Source organism: Rousettus aegyptiacus, unplaced genomic scaffold, assembly GCF_014176215.1.
Source record: "Rousettus aegyptiacus isolate mRouAeg1 unplaced genomic scaffold, mRouAeg1.p scaffold_m13_p_10, whole genome shotgun sequence".
Taxonomy (NCBI): Eukaryota; Metazoa; Chordata; class Mammalia; order Chiroptera; family Pteropodidae; genus Rousettus; species Rousettus aegyptiacus.
Genome location: NW_023416285.1, coordinates 32,656,700 through 32,671,975, shown reverse-complemented (window position 1 = coordinate 32,671,975; position 15,276 = coordinate 32,656,700). Strand labels below are relative to the sequence as shown.

General features: G+C 41.4%; 1 protein-coding gene across 2 annotated transcripts in view; it reads right to left on the bottom strand.

Annotated features, from left to right (window-relative positions):
* Nucleotides 1-2,448: 2,448 nt before the first annotated feature.
* The window catches only part of TSPAN5 (tetraspanin 5), a 146,804-nt gene continuing 133,976 nt past the window's right edge, over nt 2,449-15,276 (bottom strand). For both annotated transcript variants that reach the window (XM_016166703.2, XM_036227681.1), the window contains exons 4-8: nt 11,905-12,075; nt 9,512-9,637; nt 7,330-7,377; nt 7,117-7,233; nt 2,449-4,620 (exon numbers count right to left, since the gene is read on the bottom strand). In XM_016166703.2, coding sequence (XP_016022189.1) covers nt 4,555-4,620; nt 7,117-7,233; nt 7,330-7,377; nt 9,512-9,637; nt 11,905-12,075 — 528 coding nt within the window. In that variant the 3' untranslated portion in view covers nt 2,449-4,554. The remainder of the gene's footprint in view (nt 4,621-7,116; nt 7,234-7,329; nt 7,378-9,511; nt 9,638-11,904; nt 12,076-15,276) is intronic.

Sequence of the window (15,276 nt, the reverse complement as noted above, 5' to 3'; positions counted from 1 at the left end):
AAGCTGCATAGCCTCAAGTTTCAGCAAAGCATGAGTACCTCTCAATAGTGATTTCAGCCCTGCAGGAAGTATTCCAGCTCCATTCGGTTGTTGTATGTGATCACCACTAGAGGGCAGGCCATGAAAACGTTCCTATTCAAACCAGTTGCTCTGCAAAAGCAAAAGCTATTAAACATGTAAACTCCAGCTTTAAGAGGTTGTCTTTTCTCCCACGTGTAATGCAACTACACATTCAATGAAGAGCAACATCATAGGAAGCACTATTTTGTTTACACACTACTGTTTTTGGAGTATGTTAATAAAGCCCATGAACCAACCTGCTCTAACCTCAGGTTTTCCTCAGGTGGAAGTTCCTCAAAGGAAAGAAATAAACTTCACTGGCAGTGCAGGTCCCGAGGAGTTTGGTTTGGGCTAATGGTTACCAAAAGTGGACTTTCTCAGTCATCCTCTCATTGGTGCCAAGCTCACAAGAGAACTACTTAGCATAAACACTCCGAAGAGCTGCATTTAATTCAAGTTCTGAAAACTATAATTTTATAAACTCCACCTTTGTCACAAACTCTTCCCAAAAGAGAAAAAGGCTCAAGTCTAAAGGTGGCTTATCCCTCTCCAATCTGGCTTCTCTTCTCTGCCCTCTACCCCCACCCAGATACATCTGCCTTGTCTGATGTCATGTATAGATTTTCTATGAATTTTATCATGTCACCATGACAAGGCCAAAGCTAGTATATTTCCAGGCAAACACTGCAGTTTCCTTCTCATTCCAAGACTAGGCTTCTTACTCCTGAGAGGGGAGCACACAGAAACAGCCCCAGGGCCTGACTGGAGAGGGCTGGCTATGAAACCCAGTTGTTGGCCAGTGTTCATGGAGACGTTCCCAGTGCTTCCTTGGAGGTCTAAACAGGATTTCCCTAGAGAAGCAAGGCTTCGTGGAATAAATGATAAAGAGAGCAGGGGAAGGCCAGCCAGGTCGCCGGGCTCCGGCTCCTCATTGTTCAGCCCACCGGCTTCCCAGGGCTGCAGTCCAAGCCAGCCGGAAACAGACGCTGAGAGGAGCTCCACAAAACGGCCGAATTATTCCATTCCTGCCCACACAAACGCAGGGCATGAATGAGAAAACATTTTGCGTAATAAAAAAAAGCCAAGAGACACTTTTCAGAACCCCCTTGAGAGAAGAATGACTGGGACCTGCAGCAGGAAGAAACTGAAAGACAAATAGAGGTTTATTCCTCGGTAGAAGAAGAAAACAAAGTAAAGGCACTTCTTTTCCAAGTGCTTCGCAATGCAAAATTCTACTTTTTAATTCCTGTTTTCATTTTTTAAAACAATATTAGGTATTTTTAAATCATGGAAGCTGTTTGTGGTAACCTGTCCAACAATAGATACAGAAAAATTTAATCATCATCCTCCAAATGTATCTTCTAAACACAAAAGAAACATTCTGTAAGTTCTGAGTTTTGAAGACAAAACATCCTTTTACTCCTGAGCTGTAACATATTTTTTGTTGGCCTAGAGTTTCCCATGAGCAAGGAGGAGTAATTACTTCTACAGCACAGCTAAGAAAACTGAAGTAATAGTGATTGGTGATCTCCTATTACTCCTGATAAATTTCCTTAAAGTCAAAATAACATTTTGGTCTCAAATATCCAGGGGAATGAAGCAAAATGTTTCTCAAAGATGTCTTAGCACAACGTCAGGGTCTGAGAATACTATATGAACCCAAAATTTTTGTTTTCGCTTAATTTTTGGAGAAAATCCTTAGTAGTTTGAAAGATAGAAGTCTTCTTCTGTGGTGATAATTCAAAATGAAAGGACATTTAAGTTGGTATTTCTCAAATGGGTTTTTAAGATTCCTGCTCTAAGGAATGACGAGAAGTTATTTTCTTAGAAAAAGATTGTGAATATTATCAAGATTTACCTAGGCCCACTGTGCATTCAATTTTCAATGAGAACATCTTAAAAATAGAGGCTCCGGCTCCCCTACTCCAGAATTGCTAGAGGCAAAGCCTGATGACCTGTATTCTACATGGTCCCCATGTGATTGTGACCAGTAGACAATGACCGCAAGGACAGAGATTTCCTACATACCCAGCTCTGCCTCTGTCTTTCATTAATCAGCATCCAGTACCAGAAAGTGACCTTTAATCACAAAACGTTCCTTCTCCCTTTCCCTTTAGAGAATCGGACCCGCGCAGTGCTTCTCAAAATGTGCTTCCAAGACATGCAGTGAAAGCATCATCCGGGAACTTGTCAGAAATGCACAAAATACACATTCTCGAGGCCCACATAAAACCTGCTAAATTAGAAATTGGGGGTGGGGGGAGGAGCAAACACAGTAATCTGATTTAATGAGCCATCCAGTGATTCTGATGCACACTAAAATTTGAGAACACTGGATTAGAGACTTTTGCAAATTCAAGAGAGAAGAAATGAAGACATAACTCCACATAAGGTAGAACCAAGTTTATTAATGACAGCCTTTATTACAACCATTCTCAAGTGTAAAAAATAAAGGGGGATTCATTAAAATTTAAAACTCACTTGGACTTGCTGTTTGGCCTTTCACTGGATGTGCCAAAGGGTGGGAATCTTGCCTGGTTCTGAATCAACTGGTTAGATGGAGTTCACTGGAGAATGAGGTAATAAACGTAAAAGACAAGGGTGCCAACTGGAGAGCTCAAGTCTTCTCCATGTTGCAATGACATTACAGAGGACAACTGTGGTAAGAGCAGAGACGAAATTAAATAATCTTACAACTGGAATATGGAATGAACATCTCTAACTTTACAGAGACACAAAAATACACACATGCAGAGTCATACACACACCCACACTCTGGAGACTAGATTTTCAAATAATTTTTGTCCTTTATCTGAGCAGAGTGACACATTCATCAGCCAGAGCGATGCAACATGAGAATGAAATGGAAAACCTTGCTAAATTTCCACACAGAATGCTAGCTGGCTGCCCAGTTATGTCGGCGAATGTGTCATCACCATGAAATTTGCCTGTGGTTTTCCTAGCATTCCACAGACTATCTACTCCCCAGGAGAATGACATCCTGGTAGACACGAACTGGATTAAAATCTGTGGGCAAAATTTGTCCCTCCCACCTGGAGTCAGAGCAGGGGGTGGGTGGCAGCACCTGGAGGTAGTTTCCCAACTATGTCACAGAACACTTGCCCCGCCAATGGTCTCCATTCCAAAGTATTTGTGCTTTGTCACCATCCTGACAGTTAGTTTGCACTAAGAGAAGGAGCTCTGCTCATGCGCTTTTTTTTCTTTTTTTAAATAAAAGAAAACTAAAACCAGAAGGGGAAAAAAAAAGACATTAGAAGCTTTTTGGTTGTGTTGACACTGTTTCAGAATTAGGTTTACTTCCACGCAAACAGACAGTTGCAGGGGGCGCCACTGCAAGAGAGGCCATAAAAACCAGGTTAAGGGACTGTGGAGGCTATGGAAGCATTTGCGATGGCGCGGCTGGTCTCTCTGCAGCCGAGGAGGCCTCACCACGCATCTCAGGGCCGTGAGCCTATCAAATGAATGCTGACCAAATCACGTTTATAGATGTTGTAGGAAAGATGGCAGAAAGAGAAGCTGTTGGATCCATATTCATAGGTCATGCGGGGAGAGTACACACAAAAAAAGTTAACGGTTGAGCTTGTGAGAAAACACTTTAAATTTTAACAAACTGTATTAGAGCTTTCACTTTGGGGGAGACAAAAAAAAAAAAAAAAAAGCCAAAACCCCAGCATATTCCAGAGTTTCCAGAGAATCCAGCACTTGATTTGGTGGGCTGGGGGGGGCAGGGGGGGCGAAGGGGGGGCGGTATTTAACTAATACCTCGTCATTTACCTCATATTCTCCTTGAATTTCATTGATAAATAAAGCTCAGGGCTACTTAGGAAAAAGATCTGTCCTGCTAAAACCCAGCATCATGAAGCAGTCCCACGTCCTTGCTCAGTGCACACGGAAAACACAACTTCTCTTGTAAGGAGACATTCCAGGAGGCCAAGTATGCCCACCAAGCTTCTTGGGCTGAGAGATTAACAGTTCCTTGAAAGGTATGGTAAAGGGACCCCAACCCCAGCCCACGCAGGTCAGGGGTCAAGTTTTAGAACAGATGCAGTTCATTAGGCCAGAGCAGAAGGCAGTCCCTTCAACGTGTAACAAAGAGCAGAGCCGCCTCTCTCAGCCTTCCAATTACCAAAGTAGAGAACAAGACTGTGTTTCCCACAAATTCAAGTACATCTGGGTCCCCAACCCTCCCTTTTTTTTTTTTTTCTTTTTTGGTAAATATTCAACCACCCATAAATTCATGGCTACAGTAGAGATTCACGGCGCAATGACTTTCATATTGGTTATTTTTAAAAAATTCTGTCAGTAAGCAGCATTTCCCAGTTTTACCCCCCAAAACAAGTCCTTGGCAGCTCCATCAGGTGGGATGCAGGATGCCTCTGTGAGTGGGGTCCATGCAGCGTGGACTTGGGTGGGCACGCTGGAGGGTTCGGAAGGCTGGGTCTGTCCAGTGTCTTCAACAGCTGTTGCAGGGGTCTACCAGCTAGCCCTGACAGCTTCAATATCACTAACCAAATTCTGGGCCAGACATATCCCAAAAATCTGAGAAAGGAAGAAAAAGAGAGTCAAATGGTGCAACTCTTACTTTCATTAGGCTTTTCCTTGCCCAACAAATCCCATTTTTCTTATCTTTAAGTTTTAAAATTGAGACATAATTCATATACTGTAAAATTTATCCTTTTAAAGTATATAAGTCAGGGGTTTTTAGTATATTCGCAAGGATGTAGCACTCTCACCAGTATCTGATTCCAGAACATTTCATCACCCCCAAAAGAAACTGCATCCATTAACGGCATTTCCATTCCCCTCATCCCTAAAGCCCTGGCAACCACTAAGCTACTTTCTATCTGGAATTGCCCATTCTGGTCATTTCACATGAACGGAGTCATGTAATACCTGGCCTTTGGGGTTATTATGCTTTCACACAGCGAAATGTTTTCAAGGTTCGACCATGGTGTAGCATGTATCAGCAGTTCAACTCTTTTGATGGCTTGAACAATGCTCCATTAGATGGATAAACTACATTTTGATTATCCATTCATCAGGTGACGGGACATTTGCAGGGTTTCCACTTTGGGGTTATTATGACTACAGTTCTACTAAGAACATCTGTGTAAAAGTTTCTGGGTGAACATTATGTTTTCAATTCTTTTGGGTACATACCTAGTAGAATTGCCAGGTCATGTGGTAATTGCATAACTTTGAGGAACCGTCAATTTTTTTTCCAAAGAGGCTGCACCATTTTCATTCCCTTCAGCAATGCGTGAGGGTTCCAATTTCTCCACGTGCCTCGACAACTCTGTTACTGTCTTCTTTTTTTTAACTGCAGTTGATCACTGAGCACCATGGGGGTTTGGGGCACCAACCTCCCTCCCATAGTCTAAAATCCACATATAACTACAGTTGGCCCTCCACACACTCGTATTCCCCATCGTGGAGTTGAATCTTGAACTCAAGTCAGCTGAACTATGGCAGGTCAACTAAATTGTGGTCAATTGAAAAAATTCTGCATATAAGTGGACCCTCACAATCTAAACCTATGTTGTACAAAGGTCAACTGTGTATCCACCCTAGTGTGTGTGAAGTCGTGTCTGATTGCGGTTTTGATTTAAATTTTCCTAACAACTACTGATGTTGAGCATCTTTTCATGTACTTACTAGCTGTTTTTACTTTCTTTGGAGACATGCCTATTCATATTCTTTGCCCATCATTAAACTGGGCTTGTCTTTAATTGTTGAGCTGTTCTTTATATATTTTAGATACTTTATCCTTACCAAATACAATGATAACAGTATTTTCTCCCATTATGTGGGCTACCTTTTCCCTTTCTTGATAGTATTTTCAGCACAGAAGTTTTTAATTTGATGAAGTCCAATTTATCTACTCTTTCTTTGGTTACTTGTGCTTTTGGTGTTGTTATATCTAAAAAAACACTGCCTAATCCAAAGTCACAATGATTTATACCTATATTTCCTTCTAAGAGCTTTATAGGTTCAGCTCCTATATTGTGATCTTTGATCTATTTTGCGTTGATTCTGTACATAATGTGAGGTAGGGGTCCAAGTTCATTCTTTTGCATGTAGATATTCAGTTGGTCTAGCACCATTGTTGAAAAGACTATCCTTTCCCCAGTGAATGGTCTTGGTTCACTTGTCAAAATTCTACTGACCATAGATGTATGGGTTTGTTTATTTCTGGACTTTTAATTCTATTCCATAGATTTTAGATCTATGCCAGTATGTACCATCTTGATTACTGTAGCTTTGAAATAAGTCTGGAATTGGGAAGTATGAATTCTCCAACTTTGTTCTTTTTTCAAGTTTGTTTTGCTATTCTGGGTCCCTTGCATTTCTATATAAATTTTAGAATCAGTTTGTCCATTTCTGCAAAAAAGGCAGTTGGAATTTTGATAGAGATCGCATTGAATCTGTAATTCAATTTGAGGAGTACTGCCACCTTAACAATATTAAGTCTTTCACATCTATAAATATGGTAAAGTTTTCCATTTATTTAGGTCTTCTTTAATCTCTTTCAAACTCAGTGACCCTCAAAGAAAAGTATCACATCTCTGCAAGATGAAAAAGCCTTGCTCTTGGGACTACCCACGAGGAAAAGTGGGCATTCCTTTCCCTCACTAGTGCTTGGACAAGGTGGTCCAGAGGCAGACAGGGGCACAGTATGTTTGTGAAAATCCAAAAAGCCTTACCTTGCCACTTGGATCCACTTCTGACCATTTCTATCTGCCCAGCTGTCAAAATGCATTATTACTAAGCCTATGGAAATGCTGGAATGCCAGCAGGCAACTACTGACCCAACCAATTTCTCCATCTTGAAAGGAAAAAAAAGACTTCCTGAAGTAGTTCAAGAGAGTAGCATCTAAAATCAGAGCTTTAGTAAAATACAGACCTGTTCTCCAGCCCCTCCAATTGCGTCTTAAAAATTGTACCATTAAAGTGATTAAGCAAAGCTCCCCTTGTGGCAAGGGCTCTCCCGGGGTATCATTTCCTGGTGACATCCAGAAAGGAGCCTTGTCTTACCTGTAACAATGCAATGCCTATGAAAATACCAGCCACGATGGTTAAATTGTCCTGCAACCACTTTTCGAACTGGGGCACACAGCCTTTCGTGTAGATTACAATCTGCTGATCGACTTCCTTCACAAGGGAAGAGGAGAGCACAAGGTCACCATGCAAGTTCAAAAGCTCTTCCAACACCCTTTGTGCTAAGCAACAAGGTGATATTCCACTTACTGGTTTTTGCCTGGCATCGTAGCCACACTGAGTGTTGATGACATCTTCCTGGTGGAGAAAGAAAACAGAACAGTGAAATTCATTCCTGTAAGAAAGTCCACCTAGGAATTAGCAGAAGATGCCCACTGAGTGTCAGTAATAAAATGTACATTTTGGGTACTCGGATAGATGAGGTGCCTTGTTAAACACGTATACATTATCCCATGTAATTATTATAACAGTCCTCAGAAGTAGGTATTAAATATGCCCTCTTTTCCAAATGAGGAAAACTAAGGCTCAGGAAATATCAGAAAAGAGAGCAAACTCATTATGCGGGGGGCTCAAGATTCAGAGTTGACAACCTCAAGAAGCTTATGTGGTGGAGGGAACTGGAGACATAGATGGAAACGATGGTTAAAGGGCACAGTAACTATCTTCATTTTTGCTTTCTTGAGAGAACTTCTATTTTTTGATCTATATACTTTGGTATTATTTAAATGTGTTTTCAATGAACATGCATTACTTCATTAAAAACAAAATACCCTGATTACATAAGACAGACAGATGCTGTGACATCCAACAGGCCGGATCAGAAATGTGGGTTCCCCTCTTTTAGGTTTGTTTAGTTTTTCTCTCTGCGGGGTATGGGAACATCTTATTAGCTCAGCATTTATGGAATGAGATAGCTCTACCCAGAGGCTCTGTTTTGAAAGGGGAGGCATAAGGCCTTCCGAGGATCTTCAGAATTCTCCTGATGGAATGCTAACGCAGCAGGGCAGGAACTGGAGACAGAGCAGTCTGCAGCTGCTGGCCAGCACCAAGCTGCCTAGTGGGCACCCCGGGCTCTGTGCTGGACACTCTTGCCTGTCAGCTCTCCTCAGAGAAAAGGGAGAAACAAGCCAGTGGGAAAGGTCAGCTTTCCTGGCAACGACCCAGAGCAGGGGAGCACAGCCTTTATGGATTCTCAGGATTCTCAGTCTCCTTCAGACTGAGAATAACAATAACAGCTCAGGCTGAGCCCCGCCCCCGATGGGAGGCCTGCAGAAAACTTCTGCTTTTCTACCCCAAGATCACAGCCTTTTTTAAAGAGCCCCACACCCTCTACCTTGCAGGGGGAAATGGCCACTGAACTCAACAGTGCCCACTCTGCTCTGCTCAATGAGGGGAAAGGTGTCTCTGGGGGTGGACACTTGGGGACTCATGGGCCAAAGAGAGGTTAAAAAGTCCAGAAGGGGTGCAAGCAGGAACAACTTGTACATGTTGTTCTAACACTCAACTCTGGCTTTTAAACTAAAACAAAAGAGTTGCATTTTAAGTCATTCTATATATACGTACATAATTGGACCAAAAATATAATCAAATTCATGGTATAAGAGAGTGGCTTAAGAACAGGTATATCTATGTGTGTATATCTAATCTATATCTATATCTAGATGTATGTATGTGTGTGTGTATATATATACATATCTATATCTTTATCTATATCTATCTATATTTCTATATCTCTATCTCTATCTCTCTATATCTATTTATCTAGATAGATATAAAGAGACAGAGATACAGAGATCTAGATATAGGATGTGTGTGTGTGTACATTTTTTAAAAATAAAATACAAACTGCAATTACTGTAGTCATTACAACCAAGAGTGTGGGCAGTTGTGGCCCTCCCACATAGTATTCTAGCCTTATCTTATCTCCAACTCTTCTATTCCTAATATATCCCCAGAACTAAGTCTAGAAGAAAAAGGTTACTAACCCCAAATTAATGCAGATAGCTCTCATATAAGCCCATCCTTCTCATAAAAAAAGGAATAACAGGCAATTTAGGCAGGCTGCCTGAGTCCGAAGCTCAGCTTTACCGCTTCTTAGCAATATGAGCTAGGGAAGGTTATTTAAACTCCATGGGCCTTGATTTCACCTGAAAAGGGAAGATAATGGTGGTACCTACCAGTAAGAATGTTATGAACTTAAATGAGCCAAGGCACAAAAAGGCTCAGAATAGGAGCCAGCACACAGTGCTAAATTAACGTCAGCGATCATTACTCCTACTGGGAAGGACTGAACACTATACCCCACCAGGAGCTACAATTTGAAATAAGCAAGTAAGAAGAGGTTTCAAGGGAAAAAATCACTGTGCTCATCCCACACACCATCCCAGTGTGATGCACAGAGCAGGCCAGCAATTTGCTGTCATCTACTTACTGCGGGGTCTTTAGTACAGCAGGAGAATGGCACGCCACATCGCTCCCGACTTGCATTGGAATCTGTGCAATTGAAGTAAATATTTAGGTTCCAATCATCAGCTCCAAAAGCCCCACAGCACTGCCACTAGAGCAAACAGGAGAGAATTAGAACATCTCGACTCGGAGGCCGCCAGGCGCCGACATTCATACACCCACCCAAACGACCAACACCCATCTTCTGCCAGCATTAACCTTCTCTTCTGTCTCGGAATTTATTTTAAACCAAACTGAACCTAAACAGCTCCTGTAAAAGCTTCTAAAATAATTAAGGCTGAAGGTTTGTAAAGATGTGCTGGCATATGATTTAAAAGATTGATGAGACCCATGGTGTTAGGTGGGGGAAGGGCAGCGCAGTTGTACAGCAGGGCTCCATTTGAATAAGATCTATTTTGTATGAGTACATGTAGGAACATTCTAGAAGGATAAACAAGACACTAAACAGTAGTAGTGTCTGAAGGAGGCAACTGGGGTTGTGCGTGGGATGTCTAGGGACCTACTTTTTGATAAATCTGATCTCTAACCTTAATGGATTCTAAAATGTTTCATTTAGGTATCATTGACATACAATAAACTGCATATATTTTTAAAACGTACAATTTTAAGATTTTTTACATATGTATATATCATTAAACCATCACCACAATCAAAATTGTGAACATATCCATCATCCCTCAAAGTTTTTGAGCTTTACTTTTCACTCTATGTTAGTACTCTGAATATTTTTAAACAAGAGCATGCATTTACATTTTTATCTTTAAAAATTCAACCATCTAATTAGAGTATAATAAAACAAGCTGTTAAATTCAGTGGGTCTTCAGCAGGGCCTGAGTCAAAGGCTGCTCCCTAAGTTCGCCTGTTACTTCCCTGGCCTGGACCAGCTCTATTTGTCTCAGTTAAGTAAATATCAAGTCTTGACCATTTTAAGGGTTTCAGGACATTGAGCTACTTTAAAACATTAAACTCCATGACAAAAAAAAAAAGAGAATCACATGAAATGACAGTATTTCCACATAAAGCAGACAGCATTTCAGGAGAACGTGTCCACGCATGTTCCTCCAAATCCACTGGTCCTCCAGGGGCTAGGGCTGTGCATCTCAGGGTTTGCCTACAAAGCTCCATCGGATTTGTCATGCAAACTAGGCAGCAATAATACTTGGCAAGATGTGAGCTTGCATCCATTATGACCTAACAAAAACAGTGAAGTCTGCTGAGGAGATGAAACAGGGCTCAATTTCACACCTGGGGTGCGGCTTGCTTTAGGATGGTCCTTGCTGCCACTGAACAAAACCAACACGACTCAGCTCAGTTCTGAATGCCTAACACGGGAGGTTGGTCGCCCCCAGGTAGTGCGGAAGCAGCCCTCTCCTCCCTACATCAAAGGGGACCCCGGCTTGTCTGGAAAACTGGACCATTGGGCTTCTGTTTGCCCTCCAGTCCTGCCATACACATTAATGTCACAGACGCTGCTGTCCAGGTCTGCTCAGTTTATCCAATTTTGCAGTATGCAGATAAACGCCTGTCAGTTTATAGGTCAATAACACCTTAAGCCTGATATAAAACCATGTTCATCTTAGAGTGTCATAATATCCCTATAAGTTAAACAGTAGCTGCTATTATTTCCATTTTATCATTGGGGAACTAGGTCAAGGTCACTTAACTAATCAGATTTGGGCACTAGATCTGTTATCTTCTGAGCCCCCTTGATACTGCTTTGCATTTTGAGTGGAGCAGGGCATCTGTTACTTCCTTTGCATTGCAGGGGCTTTCACATTGAAATAATCAGAAACTTGGGTAGGAGGGGGCTAAACTGTATAGATTCTTTGTTAGAGGCCACCACAGCTTAGAACTTTTCAACTTTCAGTTTTAATCTCAAGTGCTATAATAATACTTCGATAGGTATATTTTAGGAAATTTGTGGGCAAAGATTCTACCGATAAGTACAGTACTCTCAACTGTGAAGTGTGGAGGATGACCGTAAAGGGGGCAGGGAGTAAGAGAGAATCCACATTTAATCTCAAATAAAATGTTAAAGCTATAGCCGAACTATATTCTTCAAATGTCAACAGGAAAGGGCAACTGTTATTGGAACCTTCTTGCTTAAGAGTTTTCTTTTATGGTCCTCTCAGTAGAAATTAAGATAAGTGAAAATAAGACATTTCCATTTAGGGTACAAACCATAGAAGTCATAGAGCAAGTCAGAAAATAATAAGTGGACAAGGAAATAAACCAAAAACCATGCAGAAAAGTCAGAGGTAGTTTTCAGCTGGCAGATGCAGAAGCCAGGAGGATGTTCTTTGGGATCATCCTTCTGAGAAGGCTTTCAACTTGAAAATAAACCAAATTTAAACTTACATATTCCTGGGTGAAGTCTATGAGGTTTTGCAAATCAATGTCATCCCTGTATGCTCTGATGTTGTTGTTTATAAAGAAATACAGCTGGTCTTTGATCCAGTCTTTGAAAACAAATGCCAGAACTCCAGCGGTGAGCTCCAAGAAGAAAATAATTCCCAAGAACACAGAAAACTAAGACAAAAGACACATACGCGGAGAAGAGTTATAAGGGCTATTCCAATCATATTTAGTTAAATGGTTCCTTCTAAAAAGGTGTGTAATTACATTGGGTTGTTATATACAGCCAAAGCAGATAAACCAGTTTGTTAAGATTCATTAATAAAATATGACAGTCCAAGAAACGGTTTTTAAAAATTACTTCACAGTCACATTTTGGGACTCTGGTGTTCCATTTGGAAATTAACCAACAAAGCCCATAAGCAAACATGGATATATCAGGAATTTCTCATTAGACCCACATTAAGGCCTAATGAATTTCTCCTGATTAATGTGCTGCTAGATGCTAAACAAAGACCCGCCCCTACCTCTAGTAAGCTTATGAAATGTTGAAAAGTAAATTATCCCAATGTTTTAAGGTGACCTGTTACTATGGCCTTGATCCTGTGTGCAATATATTCCTTTCACGGATTCAGACACTGCTTTAATTCCCCCTTTGCACCTGCTATATAGGGTAAAACAGCAGACATGTTTATCTTAAATGAAGAGATCAAAGAGGAAGCAGAGGGTGACTGTGGCATGAAAATAATTTCCCATCATGAAAACGAAATGAAACCACTGGGTTGAGGACCTTTCTTTGTGAACTACATTTTAAATATACTTCAGTCTCAGAATATTTTAAATAACATCGGGCTAACGTAGAGACTTCTGGCTAATGTAGACACCAAGAGTTTTAAAAGGAAGGTGAGAGACCATGGGTAATGTGGTAACTGTCTATACACCTGGAGAAAATTCCCTTCCATCTAGAAGACTCAAAAGAGCCTCACCTTAGTCATATCAACATACTATTCACACCTACTATTCTTTCCACTTCCTACAACCCCACACTCTTACTCTTTTCAAATATTTCTGCTCAGATCAATTATGAGAAATGAGGCTGTGAAGGACCAGAAGGGAAGATAAACCGAAAGCAAACTTCTGATGACAAGAGCAGAAAGAGTGACACTGGGGCCTCCCACACCTGCTCAGCAGAGCTCCTGAAGGCTTCAGGGCAGCGAGTGGTGGAGGAAGCAGAGGGGGCTAAAGCGGTCTGCTGTGTCTACATTCAGAAAGCAGACATCACGCAGCCAACCAGGAGGAAACTGTATTAGGGGACGGGTACAAAGGAAACTACACAGTTACTTAATACGATTTTAAAAAGACCAAAAAGCTTACGGTCTTATGTGATTTGGGGGTGGGGAGAGGAGAGGACAGTGGGGTGGGGCCATTTTGCATTAGATGTCAGTATATCTGACAGTGCTTATCCTGGGTGTCAGGTGCTGTTCTGGGAGAGCAGGGTGGAAGGAAGAAATTAAGTGCCTGGCAAAGTCGAGGACCCCGTTCTCGACCCTCCAGCCCAGCCCCTCAGGTTCCACAGAGCTCCTGTTATCTGTCCTTGATGAGTGCACTAGAAATAGAATCTGAAGAGTTCTTAATTATCATCAGTGGTACCAAATTTCAAAATAAGCTTTCCTTAATGCAGAAAAAGAGTCGAAAAATTTGTATCAATTTTACTCGATGCCTATTCTATAGCGTAAAACAACTCCCCTTTCTTTACTGAGTACCACTTCTATACATGGAATTATGACAGTTATCACAAAAATGAGAAAATCATAGCTAGCTCACATGCGTGTACACGCAAAACATCGAGAGAAGTCAAGCAAAGGTTTTAATTAGATTTTTGTTCTGACCTCTGTAAACACGAGGAAAGTGCATTGTACAGCTATCTTGGTAAATTTTCTCATGTTACACAATACACATATCAAAATTTGAGTCCAAATTAAGTTCCTAGCAAATATTTGGCAAAACCTGCACGCCCAGGCCCCGTGAGCTAATTTCCCCATTTCCACCGGGCAGTGACAAACTCGCAGGCTTCGCTCTAGGGCCTCAGTCAACACTGAGGCTCCGCTGCCATTTCACAGCATCGTAGCTCTTGGATTTTCTCTCAGCAGTTCTCCCAGCCGTATGGCACCAGATCCTCGAAGCTGTTTGGAGTCATGCTGACACTACTTCCTACTTATTTCATAGCTCCTACTCAAAGAAAGTTCTAGGGCACTGTTTATTGCTTGTACTAAATAGAGAGAGGGACCATTTAAAATATTCTCCAAGACTTAAAGAAGCCAAGAAACAATACAATTCTCATTTCTAACATGGAACTTATAACGGTGCTGATTTTGAGAAAAGTCCAGTTCTGCCTGTTCAGCTAACTCAGGTATCTTCAACTATAAAAATAATAAACTATACTAATGAGACTACCCTTATAAACTAAACTATATTCAAGTAAATCATATTAAAGGGGGTCCCGCATTTGGGGGCATGAAGGCTAGAACTGATAAAATGGTGGCAACCAGTAAGTACAATCTGAGGCTCAAAATGGCTACAGAAAAGCTGAGTAGGGTGAGCTCAAGCATTTAGATGTACCTCATGCCAAGACTGGAGGTTGGCAAGTTGCAATCAGAGACAAAATTCTCCTGGGGGCTCTTTGACTAAGTGAGGAATGAAGTAGTGAGTGAGTGAGTGAGTGAGTGTGTGTGTGTGTGTGTGTGTGTGTGTAAGACAAATGGAGTCTTGGGAAATCAGCTATTCCCACCAAAGACATATTTATATATACAGAACGGAGATCCAACTGTTCATTAAATTGTACACAAGACCAAGTATCCCCTCGGTTTTGCCTATTAGCATGAGTCATATGAACCTTCAGGTTAAACAGCCTCCAGGACCTTGGCTGAGCCAGAGCTGCTTAAATTCAAAATGAGCTGCCTTGGGTGGATAGTGAGTAGACAGTGAGTCTGCTCTTCTTAGGGATGTTCAAGAAAAGAGGCCAAAGGATGATATGGCCAAAGTGATAGGGAAGAGAATCATATTCTGCATAGCTCTTGGGATTAGTTCCGGTCTATGCTCTCGATGATGTTGTGTCAATAAAGGGTGATATTAAACTAATACTGTTCTCCAGAAATCTCACCATCTTCCATCAGCAGAGGAGGGTGTTTCTTTGTTTGTTTTTTTAATCCTTTCTGGTTTTGGAAAGGGTAGTGGATGCTGTTGTATACAGATGCCACCAGAATGCCAAATCCAGACTGACAGGCACATTCGGCTGACCTTTGGCTACACCCAGCAATCCTATTTCAGATACGGACATGTACACATACATAGGCCATTTGGCTCTCCTTTGGAAGG